The sequence below is a fragment of the Microcaecilia unicolor genome, chromosome 12 (assembly GCF_901765095.1).
Source record: "Microcaecilia unicolor chromosome 12, aMicUni1.1, whole genome shotgun sequence".
NCBI classification, from domain to species: Eukaryota; Metazoa; Chordata; class Amphibia; order Gymnophiona; family Siphonopidae; genus Microcaecilia; species Microcaecilia unicolor.
In genome coordinates, this window is record NC_044042.1 from 1,349,669 (window position 1) to 1,374,138 (window position 24,470).

Consider the following 24,470-nt stretch of genomic DNA (forward strand, 5'->3'; position numbering starts at 1 on the left):
TTCCTCGCTCCTGAGGCAGTACAGAGAGGAAGAGGGTGGCTCAGGCAGCGGATTTCTTCGGCTGGTGGGGCTTCATCTACCCCACCAGCCATTGAACAGGTACTGCAGCTTTTGAGGAGGTCTTCACCCATTCTCTATCTCATATGCCCCCCCATGCCTTCACCCATTCTCTCTTTCTCTCTCTTTGCCCCCCTGTGACTTCACCCATTCTCTTTGTCATCTGCCCCCTCTGTGACTTCACCCTCTCTCTCTCTCCTGTGCCTTCACCCATTCTTTCTCTCTCTCACATGCCCCCTGTGCCTTCACCTCTCTCTCTCTTGTGTCCCCCTGTGCCTTCACCCATTCTCTCTCAATTCCTCCCTCGCTCACATGCAAGCCTGCCTGCCTTCTATCTTTCCTGGCTGTGGCTTTCCTCTCCTCCCCCCCCCCCCCATTTATTTATTTATTTATTTATAGTACATTTCTACCCCACATTTTCCCACGCATGCAGGCACAATGTGGCTCACATAAGATTAAGTAAAATAACAATACAGTAAGAGATATGGTAAGAGACAAATAGGCAAGGAAGGGGGCATAACAGTACCAGGGATTAGTAAGTGGGACTATTAATCGGTAAGAGTGTAGGGGGAGTAGGCCAATCCAAATAGGTGAGTTTTCAGCAGCCTCTTGAACAGTTGGTGATGATCCAGTTGTAGTTAAGTATTTCGGCAAAACATTCCAATTCTTGGCACTGGAGTATTGGAAAGACCTTACCTTATTTGCAGTATGTCTGTGCCCTGCAGCATACTGAAAAGCTGCCTGAACCTGCACTTGGCCTTTCCTTCTGATCCGGCACCTCCTTCTGAAAATAGGAAGTTGTGTCACAAGGGGGACGAGATGGGTCAAAGGGAAAGACCAGGTGGAGATTGGAGCAGCGTTTCAATATGGTGCCACTGCAGAGCGAAGATTTACTGCAAATAACAAGGTAAACCTGGGGGGGGAGGTGAGAGCTGCCAGCAGCCCGGGATGGGAGGAAGAGATGCTGGACCAGATGTGCTGACAGGGAAGTGAGAGAGGGAGGGCGGTTAATCATTAATCATGATTAATTTTTTAAATTGCAATTAATGTATTAATCGTGGCTAACATGCAGCCCTTGAAATATATTAATATCCAAACAGATCTTTTCCAGAGAAGGGGAAATGGTAAAACTAGAGAACATGAACTGAGGTTCTGGAGTGGTAGACTTAGGAGTAATGTCAGGAAATTTCAGGATGAGGGTGGTTGATGCCTGGAAAGCCTCCCGAGGGAGGTGGTAGAGACAGAAGCGATGATGGAATTCAAAAAGGCCTGGGATGAACACAGAAGATCTCTATTTAGAAAATGGATGGTATAAAAAACAAAACTTAAATGGCCACATGTGTGTTTTGTGAAATGGCACTTAGATGGTGACTCCGGCTGTGACGAACCAAGGCCAGTGTTGGGCAGACTTGTATGGTCTGTGTCTCGTATATGGTAATCCAGTTTAGGATGGGCTGGAGAGGGCTTCGACATAAGAACAGTGCAGGGTGGACTTCTACGGTCTGTGGCCTAGAAATGTCAAAGAAAGACAATGATCAAGTACTTTATATTTATTTATTTATTTATTATAATTGTATCCCGCACTTTCCCACTAAAAGTAGGCTCAATGCGGCTTACATAGTAATAGGTAACACAGAATTTTGTTATGTAAAGTAGGAAATTAAGTATAATAGGATGGATAGGTAGGTAGAGACAGGTGATAGAGAGAGGAAGGTAAGGTGGGATAGAGTCTGGGTCAATGTCGTTTTCTCTTCAGTATATGTAAGGTAGATGGGTTCAAGAGATTAATCTGGGTCTTTTGGGTAGGCTTGTTTGAATAGATGGGTTTTTAGTGCTTTTTGAAATGGTAGGTGGTCATGGATTGCTCGGATAGGTCTAGGGAGAGCGTTCCATAGACGGCTGCCCAGGAAGGAGAAATTGGATCCATAATAAGTTTTGTACTTGAGACCTTTACAGCTGGGGTAGTGCAGGTTGAGGTACTTTTGTGAGGATGCAGACATGTTTCTTGCTGGAAGGTCGACCAGATTTATCATATAGTTTGGAGATTCTCCATGTATTATCTTGTGGATTAAAGTCTGGGCTTTGAAATTGATACATTCTTTGATTGGGAGCCAGTGCAGTCTTGCACGGAGAGGAGTTGCACTCTCAAAACGTGATCTGCCAAAGATGAGTCTTGTTGCTGTATTTTGGGCGGTCTGAAGTTTTTTTAGGCTATAGGCTTTGCAGCCTAAGAAAATACTGTTGCAATAATCAGCACGGGTAAGTACCGCGGATTGCACGAAATTCTGGAATGTTGGTTTAATCATAAATTGATAATGAATGTGACCGTTGGGTAGACTGGATGGACCATTCAGGTCTTTATCTGACGTCATGTACTATGTTAAAGAAAAAAAATGATGGTTTACCATGCGTTTAGTTATTTGTTATACTGTGTTATGTTGGAACATTTTGCCTGGTTTGCTTATAAAATATAAATAAAGCAGTGGGGAAGTGTCTTCTCAGGTGAGTTGCTTCTGTAGCGGTAAACCCATCACCGCATTACTTTTGCTCAGCTCTAGCATGCTTTTCCCGCAGATTCACCTACTGCTATCTTGGGATTCTTGCATGTCTGCTCTTTTTCACCACAAAAGGTGAATGCTTGTAAATCCATCAGTTTTTGTCCCATAGACATTGTGCAGGGTTTCACACTGTTGTTACAGTATATTACCTTTGGAGGAGTGAGTTAGACTGCTATCAATTAGCAATTTGGAGGGGTTGCGGCATGGAACTCTGATATCAGAACAGACATCTTAAAACATTTAGGAAGAAAACCAATCAATACCCCCAAAATAGGCTAAATGAAAACTAGCCAAATAAACACAACCCCTGTCCTCCTGTCAAATAAAAAAAAAAAAGTTGAATTTTTGTTTTCTTTTTTTTGTTTGGGGGGGGGGGGCGGGGGGAGGTCAGGGGTTAAGGAAAAAAAACTCCCTGACTGTCAAGAAGTATGTCACTCGTTGTTATACTGCATCTGTTTCTAAGGTTGGTTATCAGCATTAAGTAATGACGCATTTGTTGCTTTCCATGTCCCCTCGCTGGCTCCTGATTGTGTGATGCTTTTGGTCTCTGGGCTGTTCCTTTAGGTGTTGTATTTTATTTATAGCTCGGTTCTACGGCAATCGGCATTCAAACTTCAGAAGGAGTATGTTTGGCAGTGGAGAAGAGGATCACCTCCCCGCTCATGGAGCCCAGTAGCATTGAGAAGATCGTAGAAATAGATTCTCACATAGGTAAGGGTCAGCCTCGCTTACCTTCTCTGCCCTTGGCTCACAGATGGAGGAAGTCTGGGTTGTTGCTGGAACACTGCAGTCCTGTTTGATCTCAGATTGAATGTATGTTCCCAAATTTAGATCTGGAGCTTTGGAAATGTGGAGGCTTGATAACCAGCCAGCTGCTATTTTGTCTGAAGCCCTCCTGCAGAAGGACATGGCAGGAAGGTGGGAAAGCACAGGTCACTGCTGGAGGTGGATGCCTTGGAAGTGGTGTGAATTGGAGCTGGCCAGTTGACCTTCAGTCAATGCATCCATTGTCTTCCTCACACCCTCACGTTTTTGCTGGATGTCTCTGTGCAGTAAACATCATTGCAATCTCTTCTTAAATGGTCACGCCTGCAAAAATGTAAATGTGGATTTTCTGGCTTGGTAATTATTTTATTTCTTTTTCACTTATCCCTGAGGTTTGCTGGGAACTATGGAAAATTGAAATAATGGATTATATGTATTTGACGTTTCCATTTAACAATAAAACAGTGTCGAGCTAAAAACAAACAATCTTAGTGTAAGAGCCACATTTGGTTCATCGGTTTGATTTAGAGAATGAATGATTTATTTTCTATATTAACATTGTGAGCTTTCACTGTTACCTTTCTGAGTCTCCCTTTGTCCTCCTTTTATTCTTTTCACATACAAACATAGGTTGTATGCCTACTGTACTTGCCATAAGCTAAATCCAAAATCCCTCGTCTTCCTCTTTCACGCTGTTATTTGGCAGAGCGGCCCCAGAGCTGTGCAAAATTGATAGATGGAACCACAGTGCCCTCTTTCTCATGCTTGGCTTAAGGCAGTAATAAGAGGGGGGCTGATCTGGGATTACCTTTAAGTTTGTGATGTGAATCCACTGCTTGCTTCTAGAATAAGCAGCATAAAATCTGTTTTACTGTGACCTGGATTGGCCACTATTGAAAACAAGATACTGGGCTTATTGGAACTTCAATCTGTCCTAGTACGGCAACACTTATGTTCTCATGAATGTAGCATTACTGATGCTTTTTTGTTCCAGGTTGTGCCATGAGTGGATTAATTGCTGATGCAAAAACCTTAATCGACAAAGCAAGAGTTGAAACACAGGTAGAGATTCTTCATCTTTCAAGTTCAGCTAATGTTGGCAGTACGCAGTTGCCTCCACATGGGAATACTTGAATAGGGTAACACTGTTACAGAGATGGTTTGCATGGTAGGAGAACGCTTGTTCTCAGCAGATAAGCAGAAGAAATACAGGAATACTGAATGGTGAAGTCCTCCAGATGATCCTGAGTGGGAAACGTCTTTTTGGCCTGCCTGAATGTGCTCAGGTACCCCTACTCGCTGCCTCCTTCTGATAAGAAGCAGTTCTTCTCTCTGCAGGGAAAATAAATTTTAAATTCTCACCGATGCTTCTTCAAAATGTCAGGAAACAACAAAGAGCATCAAAACCAGGTGAATCTTAGCATCCAAAGCAGTGACCCCTGGGACCCAGCACCGGTACCAACAAGGACTACAGGCTGCCCAAAATCTTAACTCTTGCTATCGAGACAGAGCCCCAGAACCATCAGCAGAACTGGGCTCTGGACTGCAAGGCCAACCCCCCCGGTGAGAAAGAACAATAACTAGCACACTTCCCTCTGAGGTAATGAGTTAACAGTAAGTTTTATTTCACCATTGCTAGTTTCTGTTGGGTCTTGTGGGATAGAGCAATCAGCCTCTATCTGCTGTGGCAAAATCTCTCACATGCAGCGCTTCCCCTCACACTACCCAGCCCCCGGCAGAATGGGGGACAAACATTGTGGTGCAGACTTCCTGAAAATGTGGCCAGTCAAAGTAAAAAGCATAAAAAGACATATAGACTGAGCATAGCAGTCAGCCATCTGATCCCCGCCCCCCCCCCCCCCCCCCCCCCCCCACACACACACATTACAACTAGCACCAGTTTCACCTAGTAGCCAGGAAGTCGCTCACAGTTTGTTATTGGTTCAAAAATGTGTCCCTCAAAAGAATACTGTGATAAACAGAACATTTTGCCAAATCTCCCCTCATATTCCCCACCCCCCTCCCGTACTGCTGCTGGGACTCCTTGCCGCAAGACGAGCTGAGCAGTCACGATTTGGATGATGTTTACTCTTTCTATATCCCCATGTATAATTGTGCCTATGAGAATGTGGGAAAAGTCCCTCAAATCCAGAGGAACATCCGGAAGGTCGTTCATATTCTTTAATTTCTCTCAAACATATCAAAGGTGCTGCAGCTTGGCCCTTTTTTGTTGTTGTTGTTTGTAACTTTAACAGGACAGGTTAAACACAGAAAAATATAAAGCACATGTGGCACAGAAATGGATATATCATCTTAAAAAAACAACATAAGATATTGCCACTAACTGAATTCCATAACCCCCCCACTCCCCCATCCATAAAAGATTAAAAAAAACAACCCAAACAAAATGAAGGGATAACCCGTTTTCCCGGAACCTCCAGTACCCTCCCCATATTTGATCACTCTCCTTCCAGAAGGTATGAGACGCTCTGCTATCTGGGAGGACCTGCACACCAAAGACAGGGATGTCTTCCAGTAGTTAGCTATGGTAAAGCCAGCAGCATGAATAAGGTGGCCTGTCAGGTCTCTGTCCTGAAGTTCCACGTCTCACGATATCCCATCAGCTAATAGGCACAGATGAAAGATTTCCTTATCATTCTAATCTCTGCATGTAGTGGGCAAGTTGGGAAAAGCACCTTGGTCTCCACACTCTCGCCAGCACGAATCCGGGGTACAAATGTAAAAAAAAAAAAAAAACCATCAAAGGCCAAAAAAATCTGGCACAAGTGGCCCAGATTTGCACAATGGCGTGCTGTGCACCAGTGACCCCTTCACCTGCTCTCTTCTGCAAGTGTTGACGTGTCTCCTTTTACCTTTCTAACTCAGGCCTTAACTGTAGCCTCACTGACATAGTTTTATTTGCAATTTCTGTGTACCATGGTCCAATCAAAAATTGCTTTCCGTGCTTCCACTTGTCTCATGATTTATGAGAGGCTTAAAAGCTCCACTTTGACCATGGGCCTTAACTGTGGTGTTTGCTGGTCTAGTGGATGCATTGTTTGAACCCTTAGCAGAAACATCTTTCAAATTCTTAGTGGAATTACCTCAGCCAGAAGAATTAACCAAGCATGACTTCACTGTGCCCCTTATACTCCGTTCTTTCCCCATAAAGTGATCCTATGTACGCATCTGAAATTCCTTCCCCAGAAGAAAAACAGCTCTCAATTGTAGAACAGCGCTACTTTACTACCTCCATATGACAAGACTTATATAAGGCTTCACAGCACTTTGTTACCTACAATCCAGATGACAAAATGTACTCAATCCACTTGGGTCTCTGTGTAACCTTCTGTTACCAAAAAGCTGCTATACCAATATTCTAAGCTAATGGTTAGCACAGTGAGCTGAGAACCACTTGTGCTCGTGACCCTGTTCAATTCACTTTTAAGCCCCCCCCCCCCCCCCCCCATTGCTCCAGGTACAAACTGCTTAGATTGTGAGTCCACTAGGGACAGAGAAAGTACCTGTGTATAATATGTAAACCACTTTGGTGATACCACAAATGCATTACCCATTACATCAACTTACCTATTACCCATCTCATCACCTTAGAGCTACAGAACAAAAAGTCATAAATCTCCGCATGACCACTGTAGTGGATATCTGTAAGGCTCCAACTTGGATTTCGATCCACATGTTTACCAAACAGTACTGTATGGACAAACGGATAACAGTTTTTGGACATGTAGTGCTTTGCAACCTCTTCACCTAAGACCAAAATGACTCTTCAGTTGTCCATGTCTTTTTCCCAGGTCCCCTAGGGCTATGAGGTAATTCTCAGCTTTGAAATCACCATTCAGTGTGCCTGACCCCTGCTTGTCTGCAGAGAAGATGGAGTTTCTTACCTGTAAAGGAGATTTTATGTAGACAGCAGGGGAATGCAGCTAAACTTTCCCACCCCCACTAAATCAAACAAAAACGAGAAAGAAAGAAAGGGTGGTCTTGCTATGATAAGGACTGATTGGGGGTGGGGGGGGGGGGTGGAGAATCCTCTCTAGTGTGGGAATACTCTACATGCTGAGAGAGGCCAAAAAAGGCTTGCCTGAACTGGGGAAGAGCTGTTCACACAGGTTGGACAGTGTCGCTATTCATTGTGGCTGCAGAGAACCCCCGTTTCTGTGTCTTCTGAAAGCGAATGTGTGTTGATACTTTTCCAGAATCACTGGTTCACATATAATGAGACGATGACGGTGGAGAGCGTGACTCAAGCTGTCTCTAACTTGGCCCTGCAGTTTGGGGAGGAGGATGCTGATCCTGGAGCCATGGTGAGTATCTGTCAATTTGGAGAACAGACTAGGAGTTTCACTTGGGAGATAAAGAGAAGGTGGAGTCAAGGAAAAGGATTTTGGGAGGGCTGCTTGAGGAGAAAGATGAGATTTGGAGTTGCAGCACTTTTTCTGTCTTTATGTGGATTTATTTATCATCTTTTTGAAGAAATTCATCAAGGTGGTGTATAGCAAGTATAAGTTGAACATAGACAATAGGTAATTGCAGCAGTAAAAATATTCAAACAGTACGTAGTATGGCATAGAATGCTACTTACAATGTCAATAAAAGAGGAATAAAACATTTTAATAGCATAGGCTTTAAGCAGAGGTGGACCGTGTAGACAGATAAGGTATAGTAATGGGAGCTAGAAAGTAAAGGAACGAATTTTAAAGAAAGTTGTGTTTGAATTAGACACCTGCACTGAAACGGGGTTAGCAGGAGGAGGAGCCTAATAGCTAGTGCAGCAGGCTTTGATCCTGGTGACCTGGGTTCGATTCCCACTGCAGCTCCTTGAGACCTTGGGCAAGTCACTTAATTCTCCATTGCCCCAGGAAGAAAAACTTAGATTGTGAGCTCTCTAGGGACAAAGTACCTGCATATAACGTGTACAGCGCTGCATGTGTCTAATAGCACTATAGAAATAATTAGTAGTAGTAGAATCCCGTGGTTACCGCAGGGATCTCCCTCCAGGTCTGCGAGGATGGACCCAGGTCCTGTGGTGTTCCCACAGAAGTGTAGGTGAGCCTTCTGGTTCCCCCCCTCCCCCTGAACATACCTCAATACACCCTGGTGGTTTAGTGGCCTTTTCAGTGCAGGAAAGATCCCCATGCTTTCCTGACCACTTCTGCTAATCCGCTCACTTCCGCTGCTTCAGAATAGTTGCTGAGACTTCAGGCGGTGGCCTCGTGAGACTTCCGTGAAGATCATAGTTTTACATTTAGTCCTGTATTTTATTGGTAGCCAATGAAGTTTTTGTAGAAACGGTGTGATGTGGTCACGTCACTTACAACCTTCTATCAGTATTGCTGCAGCATTCTGACCCAATTGGAACTGGTGCAGGAGGTTGTCTCTTAGTTCTGCTTTCTTTTGCTTTTCTTACAGAGTCGACCTTTTGGTGTAGCATTGCTGTTTGGAGGAACAGATGAGAAAGGGCCCCAGCTGTAAGTAATTTCTTCTTTCTCTTGGTTTCATTTAACTTTTTGGTATGTTTTCAGTGGGCAGGTTGGAACATAAGCTGGATCTCCTTGTGAGTAAAAGCAAAAACTTTAAAAGGAAGGGAAGCATCTAGGGCTCATGTGAAAAACTGTGATGTTCAGCCAGGGCCAGTCATTGGAAGGACTGTTTTGAAACTAGTAATGTAAAGTCTAGAGTCAGGCTTGGAGGTTTACTGGAACCCCAGGTGACAGCCTGTCTCAGCCACCTTCCTGGTGGCCCTGGATCTTCTTGCTGCGTGGCCATGCTTCATTCCTGTAATCTTATCCTGAAAGGGGATAACTAACTCTGTTTGGTATTTAACAGCTTCCACATGGACCCTTCAGGCACCTTCGTGCAGTGTGATGCCCGAGCTATTGGTTCTGCCTCTGAGGGGGCTCAGAGCTCGTTGCAAGAAGTTTATCACAAGGTAAGGGCAGACTCAAGAAAAATGTCAGGAAGTATTTTTTCACGGAGAGAGTGGTGGATGCTTGGAATGGTCTCTCGCGGGAGGTGGTGAAGAGGAAAACGGTAACGTGGGATAAACATAAAGGAATCCTGTTCCGAGGGAATGGATCCTCAGAAGCTTAGCTGAGATTAGGTGGCAGAGCCGGTGGTGGGAGGCGGGGCTGGTGGTTGGGAGGCGGGGATAGTGCTGGGCAGACATATACGGTCTGTGCCAGAACCGGTGGTGGGAGGTGGGGACAGTGCTGGGCAGACTTATCTGGTCTGTGCCCTGAAAACGACAGATACAAATCAAGGTAAGGTATACACAAAAAGTAGCACATATGAGTTTATCTTGTTGGGCAGACTGGATGGACCATGCAGGTCTTTTTCTGCCGTCATCTACTATGTAAAAGCCATACTAAATTGAATCTCTTTGACGGTTTGATGCTGAGAAGAACGTTGGTGGTTAAGGTGGTTAGTGAGGCAGGGAATATTCCCTTAATTAAGGATTGGGCCAAATTTCAGCTTTGCACATTAATTGGGAAAAAAATAATTGGTAAAATGAATAGGGGGAGAGGACAGGGGAGAATAGAAGGTTTGACAGTTTAAGTAAAGATGTCGGGTATTGCCAGTCTTACTTTGAATGTACAGGGAGATAGTACAGTCTCCTCAGTTTTGGTAATTCCATTTGGAGTGGCGTAAATAAGGTGGGTTATACTGTGCTATACTTTGCTTATAGTCCGCAAATACCTGAACAGTTCAATGCGGATTACATAAAAAAAAGAAAAGTGGACCACAAACGTCGAGGAAAATACATAATATGAACCAAAGAACAATCTCATCAAATGGCCAAATAATGTTTTCCAAATCACCAAGTTTTTAAATTTTTACAAAATGCCAAGTGGTTAGAAATAATACAAATTTCCAATGATAAGTTGCACAGTGCAGTGGCTTGATAATATAGAGAAGAATTAAATACAGACTTATATTTAAGATGTCTTTATCATGTAATTCATGTTCAATATGTGATACCAATTGCATATTCTCCCCGTTTTTACCTGATTGTTCATTATAGCATCCATGTTTCTATATATATTACCAATTGTATCTGCACTCTGACATGGTATAAGTCATGACGGAAATTGTAAGCCACATTGAGCCTGCAAATAGGTGGGAAAATGTGGGCTACAAATGCAATAAATAAATAATAGATGGAAAATGCAATAACATCAAATTGTGCATATCATATGGAGACTGAAAATGAAGCACACGAGCCATATCAACAAGATAAAACCTGCTAGGCCATTTAGTATCTTATGAACAGAAGTAGAGCCCTGGCCTCAACTGGAAGCCAATGTAAGGGATCTAGGTGTCGTCATTGATGATACGTTGAAACCTTCTGCTCAGTGTGCTGCTGCAGCTAAGAAAGCAAATCGAATGTTAGGTATTATTAGGAAAGGAATGGAAAACAAAAATGAGGATGTTATAATGCCTTTGTATCGCTCCATGGTGCGGCCGCACCTCGAATATTGTGTTCAATTCTGGTCGCCGCATCTCAAAAAGATATAGTGGAATTAGAAAGTGCAGAGAAGGGCGACGAAAATGATAAAGGGGATGGGACGACTTCCCTATGAGGAAAGGCTAAAGCGACTAGGGCTCTTCAGCTTGGAGAAAATGCGGCTGAGGGGAGACATGATAGAGGACTATAAAATAATGAGTGGAGTGGAACGGGTAGATGTGAAGCGTCTGTTTACGCTTTCCAAAATACTAGGACTAGGGGGCATGCGATGAAGCTACAATGTAGTAAATTTAAAACGAATCTGAGAAAAACTTTGTTCACTTAACGTGTAATTAAACTCTGGAATTCGTTGCCAGAGAATGTGGTAAAGGCAGTTAACTTAGTGGCGTTTAAAAAAGTTTGGACGGCTTCCTAAAGGAAAAGTCCATAGACCATTATTAAATGGATTTGGGGAAAATCCACTATTTCTGGGATAAGCAGTATAAAATGTTTTGTACATTTTAGGGATCTTGCCGGGTATTTGTGACCTTGATTGGCCACTGTTGGAAACAGGATGCTGGGCTTAATGGACCTTTGGTCTTTCCCAGTATGGCAATACTTATGTACTTAAGTAATTTCTCCAAAAGTGGAACAGCTAACTCAAACCTAGAAACCGAAAATATCAATTGCGCTGCAGTATTTTGCAACAATTGAATGGTTTTAAAACAACCCACAGATACAATATTATAATAATCCACTGCTTAAAATTAGCACTTGAACCAACAATGTAAATTCTGCAAAACCAAAAAAAAGTGCGTATTGCTCTTAACTTTTGCATAGTATAAAAAGATTTCTGGACTGTTTAACATGACCTGAAAAGGTCATTAAACTGTCAGCTTCAACTCCCCAAATTATAAAGTGGCAATGTTTTAAGATGGTTGGATAATCTGTTACTTTCATATGATTGGAAGGGATTGAAGGAAACAACTGGATAAGGATGAGTTAAACTGCACTGTGTTCCCAAGTAGCACCATAAAATATGTTCCGATTTGATCATAGTTGGATAAATAATCTGTCTTGTATATACTTGTATGTCAGTAATTGCATAAAATAAATTTTAAATAAAACATATTGTATGTTTAGATTTGAATTATTATTTCTAAACATGGTTTGATACTGTTAATTCTTTTGATGATTAGTCTTGAGCAGGGATTTATCCCCAATCCACTGGAAGGTGAGTGGTTGTAAACCCTATTTTGAAAGCAGGTAGAACAGATCAGTTAGTGGTATCCAGTTGTAGGCCTGTCTCGAATCTGTGTTTTTTTGGCAAAAGTTTTAGAAAGGGTAGTATTTGATCAATTTACTAATTTTGTAGAATCCTCAAATGTTACACCCCTGACGGGCTTTAAGTCAGGGTTCAGTACCAAGATAATTTTGACCTTCTTACTTGGTGATATGCATAAGATGTTGGATGGAGGTGATGTAATAATGACATTGTCACTTGATTTATTGTCAGTGTTTGACTCGGTGGATCGATTGCAGTCGATTGGTTTAAGGGGCTCAGTTTTTACAATGGTTTGTCCTTTCTGGCAGAGCGTACTTTTGTAGTAAAAACAAAGCATGATTTATCTAGGGATTATCCTCAAACAGGAGGAAATATTTTTTCAGTCAAAGAATAGTTAAGCTCTGAAACTCATTGCCAGAGGATGTGGTAACAAAAGTTAGTGTATCTGGGTTTAAAAATGATTTGGACAAGTTCCTGAAGGAAAAATCCATAGTCTGCTATTGAGACAGACATGAGGAAGCCACTGCTTGCCCTGGGTTTGCTGGAATGTTGCTACTATTTGGGATTCTGCCAGATACTTGTGACCTGGACTGACCACATTCTCTTGGTATCCAAGATCTAATTTCATTTCACATATCTTTCCGGTTTTGTAAGACTGATATGTATAATAGGTTTATTACGTGGATTTGTAAACATTCCACATACCTTCTTAGTTGATACAGATTCACTCTTGTGTATGAGTACCACTATTCTTTACAGTTACCCCTTTGGCACTTCCCTTCTTATTTCTTTTTCATTTTGTGCAATGGTTTTTAGTTTACCTTTTTCCCAGGTGCAGTTTCAATACAAGGTCTCCTATTCAGTATGATGCACAAATATGTGATCTTCTTAGCAGTTTCTTCACACGTTTGTAATGCACGAATTCACATGGATATTAGCACTTTTTTAAGATGGCATCTTTGCACAGTTTTCATGTCCATTGTCTCATGAGCACTGTAGGAAGCTGCACTTTAAGGAGTTAGCCCTGTTTCTTTCGTATTCCCTTTTTTTTTTTTTTTGTTCCTTTCACTATGCCTATAAAGTTACGTACTCACTTCAATAAGGAGCATTATAAGGGTCTTTAGCTGTAGTTTTTAGGTTTCATCACATTTATGCACGTCTAATGCACTGCCCTTTTTTTTTTGCCTCAGAGTTAGTGACTGAATTTTACCTTTACTATTCTTTTCTCCATATTTTTCATGTGGTAAGGACAAGTATGCTTCAAATTATTTCACAGCACAATTCTTATCGTTCTTTTTCAAATTTACTATTTTCACCAACGCTGACTTTTTTTTTCTGCTTTAGGCTCCTCTTTTTTAGTTTTTTTTCTTTTCTCTCTTGTCATCTATGGCGTTTCTTATTTTTCTTTTTCATTACTCTTGTGTATTTTGTTTCATTTCATATTTATACTTTTTATATTTTACACATTTTTATCCTTTATCTTATTATTATTCAGCATAGACCCCTGCGGAATGCTTTTACTGCTGAAACACGGATCATGTTGGGTCAGGATTTGCTTACGCATCTTAACATTGGATCAGGATTTGCCCACTTGTTATGTACAGTTTTGGAGAATAAAGGTTTATATTTTTAGAAGCATTGGACTTCTGAACTTTCTTCATAACTTTTATGTGATTAGCATCCTGGAATCTCATTGGCTGTTTTTTTTTCCCACCCGTTTCTTCTGTTCTTCCGATTACTGTGGAAGTTCCCCCCTCCCTTTTTGCTCCTGAGGAAGACATAGCAAAATGGCAGCAGTCTGAGCATGACCAGTTAGCCAGATAAGTCGCTATTTTCTAGCAAAGCCTTTTGCTGTATATTTTAATCGCAGTCAAGATAAAAGTAATGTAAAAACATTGCCAGAACGTTCTCTCCCTCACAACCATACCTCGCATTTCGAAAGAAGACGAAAACTTTCTTATTCAAGAAATATGTGCTTTAATTAGATTTCTGCTTGTCACCAAAATAAGCATTGTAATTCTCAAGAGGAATGTTCTGATCTTTATGTCCCTTAGGATACTTGTAAACCACTTAGAAATGAAGAGGTATTAATGGGATTTAAGCCCCCAGTGTAATGTAAGGACAAAAAGTTAACATAGGTGAACATAGAAAAGCTATTAAAATAAAATGAATACGGAGGAGGTTTTTTAGACCTGTGAAGATATCGCTCAAGAACATAATTGCTTAATTACAAGTTACTTGATCTCAAGGTAAAGATTCTTGATTTTGTTAGTTGAGCCACTGAGGTCTTTTCATTTTATCTCTTAGAAAAAGTTATCTCAGACTCATTGCAGCAGTCCGGCACCTGTATAATTGATATATAGAGCAGCCCTAGCAGCTGCTTATAGATGTCACTGCAGGAGGGTGTTTCCATCTTCCTCTCCTCCTGTTCCCCATACTGCAGCTTGTTTTTAAGACTAAGTGATTATAAGCAGGTGGCAGACCTGGAGCAGCACTTCACCCTCTGCTGCTGTTTCTTCCACCTCTCATGGCTAGCAGAGAGAGCTAGTGAGCCTCAGGAGAAGCACCAGCCTGCTTAGTATAATAGCTTCTGTATGCTTCACCAAACATCAGCTGCTGGCAGAGGGGGGGGGGGGGGGAGAGGAGTACGTTTAACCTTATACTTCACCTTCAGAAGGGCCTTAAAACCCATCTGTTTGACAAATAATCTTGCATCATGTCAGCATCCCCCGACCACTCAGCTGGCAGCCATCCTCGTCCTCCATTGCCCACTACTCGCGTTGTCACTTCTCTCGATATGTAGAGTCTCTTTCTCCACTGTAAACCGCCATGAATCCTAATCGGAAAGGGTGGTATACAAGACCCCAATAGAATAGAACAGAATAGAGAACGGGAGTGTGAGCTACTACTGAAAAAAGGTGTGAGCAAAAATCTAAATCAGCTAGGGCACAGAGCTTCCTCTTTCACTGCCCCATCATAGTCCTGGGCTCCTCATTCCTCAGGTTCTTAAGGTGACATTGGAAGAAATGAAGTAGATTGGGGAAGATGAGAGCTGGGAGGGTTGAGAGGTGAAAAGGAGTGCTCTAAATTCAAATAAATGGGGGAACTGAGACAGAATGCTGTAGGACAGAGAACTGAGCTCTAGTACTTGGTGCATTTATTGACTCTCCAACAATGGTTTTCATTAGAGATCGCTAGATTTAATAGTATATGAGCATGCAGTAGCAAAAATTGGTACGCTTAGGCGCTTAGCACCAGGTGCTTCTGCAAACAGTGTGACAGCATTTATTTAAAGCTTCCTGGACTGTTGCAGGGGGGTGGTGTCCCTGAAGCTGCCTGCTCTTCAGAGTTGTAGTGGGGTCTCTCCTGGACTGCTGCACGGGGTGGGGTATCCCTGAAGCAGTGATGCCCTATGCAGATCCTCAAAGCCTGTGTAAGCATTCCTGCATTTGCTGTGAGTTAGTTACTGAGAGGTTAGTTTCAGAAAGGTTGGTGGGTTAACTAAGGAGTAACCAGAACACAGTGCAGAGAGGGTACAAAGTACAAAATAAAGTCCAAAACACCAAAAGGCACTAGGAGCCTTCAGAAATGGGACTCGGTTCTTTATTAATAATTGTCAATGTTTCAAAATTGACCCAACACGGGCCGTGTTTCAGCACACAGAGTAGGATAACTATCTATGCGGTTCAAAGAAAATTATACGTGAAATGTCAGGAAAGTCAAGTCCCTTCGTATCTAGTTGTTTTTTGTTTTTTTTTTGCTCTTTGAACCGCAAACGAAGCATTAGTCTTCTGACGTACGAGACCCCTGAGGCAGGTGCTGTGTGCTGAAACACGGCCCGTGCTGGGTCAATTTTGAAACATTGACAATTATTAATAAAGAACCGTGTCCCATTTCTGAAGGCTCCTGGTGCCTTTTTGGTGTTATAACTAAGGAGTAAACCATATAGATCTGTGGGTAAAATTGTCCTCAGGTGGGGGGGGGGGGGGGGAGGAGGATAGGGTAGGTGAGGGAAAATTAGAATTTTCAAATATACGCATGTATCTACAGATCTGACCTGCAGAAATAGGTGCATAGTTCAAGGGAACAAGAGACAGCATATTGGCTTGTAATTATACTTTTCCTTTTTGCTATTTATATTGTAGTCAATGACACTAAAGGAAGCCATCAAGTCCTCACTTACCATCTTGAAGCAAGTGATGGAAGAGAAGCTTAATGCAACCAACATTGAGGTACTGTGGCTGCTCCCACCCCACCCCATTTCCTGTTCTTGCTCTTTTCCCTTCTGTCTGAGGATTCTGGAGCACGTTGGAGGTAATGTCTGAGAGTTCTTGCTTTTTGTGTCTGTGGACCTGGGCTCTGACTATGCAGTACGTACAAAGCAAGGAGTGTTAGTGGATATAGGACTGGCCTACTGCAATGCCCTTTTTTTTTTTTTTTTTTTAAATCTCTTCCGTTCCCCCCCCCCCCCCCACCCCAAGAGTCAGGACACCGTCGCACTCATGGTCCCTGCTCAGAAGAAACAGGCTGATATTAAATACTCATAATTCTCTTCCCCTGAAAATCTGCACAGATTCCACTACAAGCTATTTTTGTCAGAGGGAAACTATTTTGGGTATTGGCAAGCATGTTACTGGCTGGTTGAGGGAGGAAAAGATCCCCTGAGGCAGCAGATCAGTCATCATAGAAGATGCAGCTGTCATATCTGCCACCGTGTCTCCCCCTCATTCTGCAAATGCTGCTTAAGGAGCAAGACACTTTCTGTGCTGTTTTTCTGTGTATCTTTCTCTTTGTAGGCTCTGTTCTTTGATTGCCTCTTCTGTAAACACATCCTTCCTCAGCATTACTCCAGACCAGTTCAGGCAAGTGGGTTATGCACTCTACTAGCAGATGGAGGGTGAGGAAACGCTAGCCTCCAAAGTGAGCTTCTAAGTAACCTGTGTAGCTTCCCCAGGCCAGAATTTTCTCAGTCTCAGCAGATGGTAGGTGTCTGTGTAACCTGCATGTGTGAATGGTCTCCTGCTAGATTTGGGGGGCTGTGGTCTTGAGTCTTCCCGGGAGTTATGACCACAAAACATTGGGGTTTCTGTTTGGTATAACTACTACTACCACATTTCTATAGGGCTACTAGTGTCTCTTACATGTTTAACGCTTTACATTATAATGTTATAATGCCGTTGTATCGCTCCATGGTGCGACCGCACCTTGAGTATTGTGTTCAATTCTGGTCGCCGCATCTCAAGAAAGATATAGTAGAATTGGAAAAGGTGCAGCGAAGGGCAACTAAAATGATAGCAGGGATGGGACGACTTCCCTATGAAGAAAGACTAAGGAGGCTAGGGCTATACAGCTTGGAGAAGAGACGGCTGAGGGGAGACATGATAGAGGTATATAAAATAATGAGTGGAGTGGAACAGGTGGATGTGAAGCGTCTGTTCACGCTTTCCAAAAATACTAGGACTAGGGGGCATGCGATGAAACTACAGTGTAGTAAATTTAAAACAAATCTGAGAAAGTGTTTCTTCACCCAATGCATAATGTCTGGAATTCGTTGCCGGAGAACGTGGTGAAGGCGGTTAGCTTAGCAGAGTTGAAAAAGGGGTTAGACTGTTTCCTAAAGAACAAGTCCATAAACCACTACTAAATGGACTTGGGAAAAATCCACAATTTCAGGAATAACATGTATAGAATGTTTGTGCGTTTGGGAAGCTCGCCAGGTGCCCTTGGCCTGGATTGGCCGCTGTCGTGGACAGGATGCTGGGCTCGATGGACCCTTGGTCTTTTCCCAGTGTGGCATTACTTATGTACTTATGTACACTAAACATGTAGGAGACACTTCCTGCATGACAGAAGCTAATCAAGACAGACAAACTGGACAAATAAGGGATAATAAAATTACTTGAGGTGGGTACTGAGCAAGTGAATAGGAGCACTAGTGCTGGTGATGGTTCCGGGGTTCCAGTCTTGCGGGTGCGAGCCCCCCCAACCCCACCCAATTGGTCCGGAGGAGTTCGTCCATGACTCAGTTCCCCTTTTCAACTTCTGGTTGGGGACCTTTGAGTGCCGCATTAGTAGTTGGCAAAAAAAATAAAAAATTACAAAGTTCAATGCTTTGGCCTCTTCCCGTGCAGGGTCCTGCTGAAGTTGGACCGGAGTTGTTAGTTGGCCCGAGTGCTGCTGCTCCTCCGAGTTGTCAAAGGTGTGTGTGGGGGTGTTCTTGTCCACCATTCCGCCTGCTGCAGCGTGGCTCAGCTGGACAAACCGTGCCATTGCCATGTGTGCAGCATTGAAGTTACTGGAGGCGCATATAGGTTTTGTGTGGAGAAATATTCGGCAGGGCTTTCTGGGTCCACTTCAGCTGCAAATTTGAGCTCTGCGTCAGCCGCGGGGTAGGTTTTGAGAAGCTTGTTGGTAACGTCTGGGCAGAGCCAGAGCTTCCTAGCATTCTAGGTTCTTCCAGAGGGGTCAGCCCTTTTGCGGGTGGTTGTAGAGGGGGACGTGACAGGAGACACATTGCTCCCAATCCCTCAGCTCACAATGAAGGTGTAGGAGCCCTTCCCACAGTTGCTGTCGGAGGACATTTACAATAGTTTTACCTGAGGTGGGTCCAGGAGGTTATCAGAGAGGGGTACACTCTGGATTTTGCCTGGCCTCTGCAGGACTGTTTCCTGGGGTCTCCTTACCGCTTCTGTTGGAAGGTGAGGGCAGTCTGGCAGACGCCACAGAGGCTGTTGTTTGTGTTGTGGTTCCTGTCCCTTGGGTAGAGAGAGGCACCGGCAGGTACTTCATCTACTTTATTGTTCACAAGAAGGAAGGCATGTTTCGTCCCATTCTGGATCTCAAGGGGGTCAATGGGGCAGTGCAGGTTCTGCATGGAAAATCTCCTTTCGGTGATAGTAGTGGTGCGGTGGGGCGAGTTCCTGACCTCCATGAATCATCTCTACGAGGCGCATGTGCCCATTCCTATCTGACTGGCTGATCAACGGTTTCTGCATTTCACCATTGTAGGCAGTTTTGCACTCTGCCCTTTGGTCTGGCGACGGCACCAAGGACCTTTTCAAAGGTAATGGTAATCGTGGCCTTAGCCCTGCGCAGGAAGGGCATTCTGGTTCATCCTTACCTGGACGATTAGTTGTGCGAAATTGGCTCAAGGGAAGTTCCCAAGCTACAGCCCAGGTCATTCAGTTGCTGGAGGAGCTCGGTTGGGTGGCCCACCATGCCAAAAGCAAGCTGGTTCCCTCACAGGTTCTCAAGTATTGGTTTTGATACCGGTCAGTTGCACGCCTTCAAAGAGGCCAGGTCCTTGAAGTTGCGGGAGCAGATTCGCTGTCTGTTGTTTCTGTGCCAACCTCAAGCATGGAATTTCCTTCAGGTGTTGGGTTACATGGCAGCAGCCATAGAGATGGTTCCGTGGGCGAGAGCTCATATGTTCCCTCTTTTCCTATTGGTATCCTCAGTCTCAGGACTTTCAGATGCGTCTTTCCTCAACGGGTGAGGCGTGAGAGAATTTGGCCAGGTGGCTAGCCAGGACCATCTGCTTCAGGAGATGCCTCGAGGGTCTCTGGCATGGATTCTGGTCACCACGGATGCAAGCCTGACCGGTTGTGGTGCTCATTGTCTGGGCCAGGTGGCTTAGTGCCAGTGGTCACAGTTGGAGACGAATTGATCAATCAACTGGCTAGAGACCAGGGTGGTGCGGTTAGCACTGCAGGACTTCCTGATTGTAGTCCGCTTCTGGTCCATTCTGATTCTGTCCAGTAAGGTCACAACTGTGGTGTATGTGAATTGCCAAGGGGTTACAAAGTTCTGAAGTGGCACAGGAGACCAGACTGCTGTTTGCTTGGACAGAGGTTCATTTGTTGGATCTCTTGGTGACCCATGTATTAAAAAAGAAGGAAAGAAGGTCCAAATGACAGCTGGTATGGTTAAAAAGTTATGTGAAGGAAGCTATTAGAGTTAAAAGAAAATCCTTCAGAATATGGAAGAAGGACCCGACTGAAAATAATAGGAAACAGCATAAGGAATGGCAAGTCAAATGCAAAGCGTTGATGAGGAAGCAAAGAGAGACTTTGAAAAGAAGATTGCATTGGAGGCAAAAACACATAGTAAAAACTTTTTTAGGTATATTAGAAGCAAGAAGCCTGCAAAAGAATTGGTTGGACTTCTAGATGACAGGGGTTAAAAGGGGCAGTCAGGGAAGATGAGGCCATTGCAGAGAGATTAAATGATTTCTTTGCTTCAGGTCTTCACTAAGGACGATGTGAGAGAGATACAGTGCAAAAAATGGTATTGATGCTGACGAGTCAGAGAAACTGAATCAAATCTTTGTAAACCTGGAAGACAGATGTAATGGGGCAATTTGACAAATTGAAGAGTAGCAAATCACCTGGACCAGATGGTGTACATACCAGAGTACTGATAGAACTGAAAAATGAACTTGCAGAACTATTGTTAGTATTATGTAATTTATCTTTAAAATCAAGCATGGTACTGGAAGATTGGAGGGTGGCCAATGTAATGCCAATTTTTAAAAAGTGAGCCTGACGTCGATGCCCAGCAAAATGGTAGAGACTATTATAAAGAAAAAAAAAGTACAAAACATATTCATAAGCATGGATTAATGAGACAAACCAACATGGATTTAGTGAAAGGAAATCTTGCCTCACCAATCTATTACATTTCTTTGAAGGGGTGAACAAACACATGGAGTAAGCCAGTTGATATTGTGTATAAGGATTTTCAAACGGCATTTGACAAAGTACCTCCTATCCCATGACTCTCTAATTTCCTCAGGAGTCTTTCTTGAGGTAATGACCTATTGTGGATTAAAAACTGGTTAAAAGATAGAAAACAGAGAGTAGTATTCTCTGAGGTCAGTATTCTCAATGGAGAAGGGTAGTTAGTGAGGTTCCCAGGGGTCTGTGCTGGGACCACGGCTTTTTGCATATTTATAAATGATCTAGAGATGGGAAGAACTAGTGAGGTAATTGAATTTGCTGATGACACAAAGTTGTAGAAAGTTGTGAAATCGCAAGAGCATTGTGAAAAATTACAAGAGGACCTTATGAGACTGGGTGTCTAAATGGCAGATGATGTTTAATGTGAGCAAGTGTAAAGTGATGCATGTGGAAAAGAGGAACCCAAACTCTAGTTATGTGTTGCAAGGTTCCACATTAGGAGTCACAGATCAGGAAAAAGATCTAGGTGTCATTGTTGATGATACTTTGAAACCCTCTGCTCAGTGTGCAGCGGTGGCTAAGAAAGTAAATAGAATGTTAGGTATTAGGAAAGGAATGGAAAACAAAAATGAGGATGTTATAATGCATTTGTATCACTCCTTGGTGCAACCACACCTCAAGTACTGTGTGCAATTCTGGTCGCCACATCTCAATGTAGACAATAAGCTGAAATCTTTTGCCCAGTGTGCAGCGGCGGCCAAAAAAGCAAACAGGATGCTAGGAATTATTAGGAAAGGGATGATAAATAAGACTGAGAATATTGTAATGCCTCTATCGCTCCATGGTGTGACCTCACCTTGAGTATTGTGTTCAGTTCTGGTTGCCATATATCAAAAAAGATATAGCAGAATTAGAAAAGGTTCAAAAATGAGTGACGAAAATGATAAAGGAGCTGGAACTCTTCCCGTTTGCGGAAAGGCTAAAGAAGTTAAGGCTGTTCAGCTTGGAAGAGTCGGCTGAGGGGGATATAATTGAGGTCTATAAAATCCTGAGTGGTGTAGAACAGGTAAAAATGAATCGATTTTTCATTCTTTCAAAAAAAGACTGGGGGACGTTCAATGAAATTACATGGAAATACTTTTAAAACAAATAGGAGGAAATATTTTTTTCACTAAACAAATAGTTAAGCTCTGGAACTTTGTTGCCAGAGGATATGGTAACAGCAGTGCGCACATCTGGATTTAAAAAAAAAAAAGGTTTGGACAAGTTCCTGGAGGAAAAGTCCATAGTCTGTTATTGAGATGGACATGGGGGAAGCCACTGCTTGTCCCAGGATTGGTAACATGGAATGTTGCTACTAATTGAGTTTCTGCCAGATACTTGTTGCCAATCCAGGTCACTGTTGGAAGCAGGATACTGGGCTAGATGGATCATTGATCTGACCCAGTATGGCTATTCTTATGTTCTTTTGCATGCCATTATTGCTTGGATGTTCAGGCACGGCAGGACGCCTCTTTTGGATGCCAGAAGTCTATGGGCATAGAAGCCAACTTTTCAGAATTATTGGGGGTGCTAAACCCAGTGCAAATAACCCTTCCTTGGACACATACAAGAAATGTTCTCAATATTGGGGGTGCTCAAGCACCCACAGCACCCACAGAGTCAGCTCCTGTGTCTGTGGGATCAGAGGTCCCTCCCTCCTTGCGTAACTACTTTTGATACTTCTGCTCGTCTGAACTGGTCTAGAGGAATGCTGAGGAAGTAGAGATTAGGTCTTACCTGTTAGTTTTCTTTACTTTTAGTTCCTCCAGACCAATTCAGAGTTCACCTTGTAGTTTGGCGTGAGATGTTTGTGCATTAGTAGCAGCATTCATATTTTGAAGAATCGATAACGTGAAGAGGTGGTAATTAGGCTTTCCATTACTAAAACAAAAAAAATACCCTCTGAGTATATTTTCTTTCCTTGTTTGTAAAGTTTGTGGTTTTCTTTGTGGGCTTCGTAAAGACTCCCTCAGGTTTGATCTAGCTTTATTGTTGCAGTGCTGACCAGTGGGAGGCTACACAGGTTACCTAGTGTTTTCTCAGTCTCCATCTGCTGGTAAGAGAACATAACATGCTTGTTTGAACTGGTCTGGAGAAACTAAAGGAAAGAGAATTAGCAGGTTAAGATCTAATTTCTCCTTTCTCTCCACTCTTATTTTTCAATGACAAAACTGCAGTTCTTAAACTTCTTTGGGTTTCCTTGCAGCTTGCTACTGTGGAACCAGGAAAATTATTTCACATGTTTTCCAAGGAGGAGCTGGAGGAGGTTATTAAAGATATTTGAGAGTCCTCTTCTACCCCAGGATGTTCTACACACTGTACCATGTCAAGAAGATGCTTTGTTTCAGGCTGTGATCTCTTAAGTCTGGTGGAGAAATGGTACTTGTAAGGCAATTTTTTTTCATAGTTTCTGTACATAAGAAAAAATTAAAAATAAACTCTTTTGTTACACATTTGAAGAAGTTTGCAGTGGAGATTCTCGGTTATAAAATAATGAAATGGATGCTGGACATGTTTGTACCACTGGGCTCTTATAGTAACATAGTAGATGACGGCAGAAAAAGACCTGCACGATCCATCCAGTCTGCTTTGAATTCCTTTCACTCGCACTTTAGCTGTGCATGGTTGGCGGAGTAGATGCTATACTACAGCACACTGCCTTTTGTCAGATGGCTTAAACTGTCGATTGTGGGGTTTTTTCCCACAGTTTCTGAATGGCCGAGGGAGGGGGATGGGGGATTAGAGAAGATACCTGCTATACAGAGTTCAGCCTGCCGAGCGTGAGAGAGATGGAGGTAGATGTTCTAATGTTTATGTGCCCACTGCATGCAGAAATGTTTGCAATCCTAGCAGTAGGTGCACAGTTAGGCCACATTTGCCATTGTTTCTGCAAATATCTGTTTCATTTACATCATGCATATTTGAAAGGGGGCGGGGCTCTCACACGTCTAAGTTATGCGCAGCTCTGCAACACTTAACAAATAAGGGAACCTAAATGTTAGGCTTGGATTGTGTAACAGAACCAAAGCACTCAGGTTTCCTTATAGAAGGTTCTACTGCTGTCCTCAGGGTGGCTAAATGGAGGTGCTGAGTTATGTTGGAAATGATACATTTCTAGATAGATGTTAGTGATCAGTACACACCCCTCTAGCTTCCCTTGCTATATAGATGGGAAACATTAGCAACACTAAAGAATGTATGTGAAGGCTGTATAGGGGTGTTCCCAGATCAAGCAGCATTAGAACAAAATAGGCTTTATTGCAGCAGGATTGAGAGTTTTATCTTCATGTGTCTCTAAAACTAACTGTAGGCCATACAAAAATGGTAAGGGATTTGCGTTACAAAACGTACGAGGAGAGACTTGCTGACCTGAACATGTATACCCTGGAGGAAAGGAGAAACGGGTGATATGATACAGATGTTCAAATATTTGAAAGGTATTAATCCGCAAACGAACCTTTTCCGGAGATGGGAAGGCAGTAGAACTAGAGGTCATGAAATGAGATTGAAGGAGGGCAGACTCAAGAAAAATGTCAGGAAGTATTTCTTCACGGAGAGAGTGGTGGATACTTGGAATGCCCACCCGCGGGAGGTGGTGGAGATGAAAACGGTAACGGAAT

At 43.0% G+C, this 24,470-nt stretch overlaps 1 protein-coding gene across 1 annotated transcript in view; it reads left to right on the forward strand.

Annotated features, from left to right (window-relative positions):
• Window positions 1-23,309, forward strand: part of PSMA5 (proteasome subunit alpha 5) — a 33,786-nt gene extending 10,477 nt beyond the window's left edge. The window contains exons 3-9 of the mRNA XM_030221628.1: window positions 3,200-3,326; window positions 4,375-4,442; window positions 7,598-7,705; window positions 8,811-8,869; window positions 9,228-9,330; window positions 16,276-16,362; window positions 23,057-23,309. Of these exons, the coding sequence (XP_030077488.1) occupies window positions 3,200-3,326; window positions 4,375-4,442; window positions 7,598-7,705; window positions 8,811-8,869; window positions 9,228-9,330; window positions 16,276-16,362; window positions 23,057-23,134 (630 nt within the window). The 3' untranslated portion in view covers window positions 23,135-23,309. The remainder of the gene's footprint in view (window positions 1-3,199; window positions 3,327-4,374; window positions 4,443-7,597; window positions 7,706-8,810; window positions 8,870-9,227; window positions 9,331-16,275; window positions 16,363-23,056) is intronic.
• The last annotated feature ends 1,161 nt before the right edge of the window (window positions 23,310-24,470 follow it).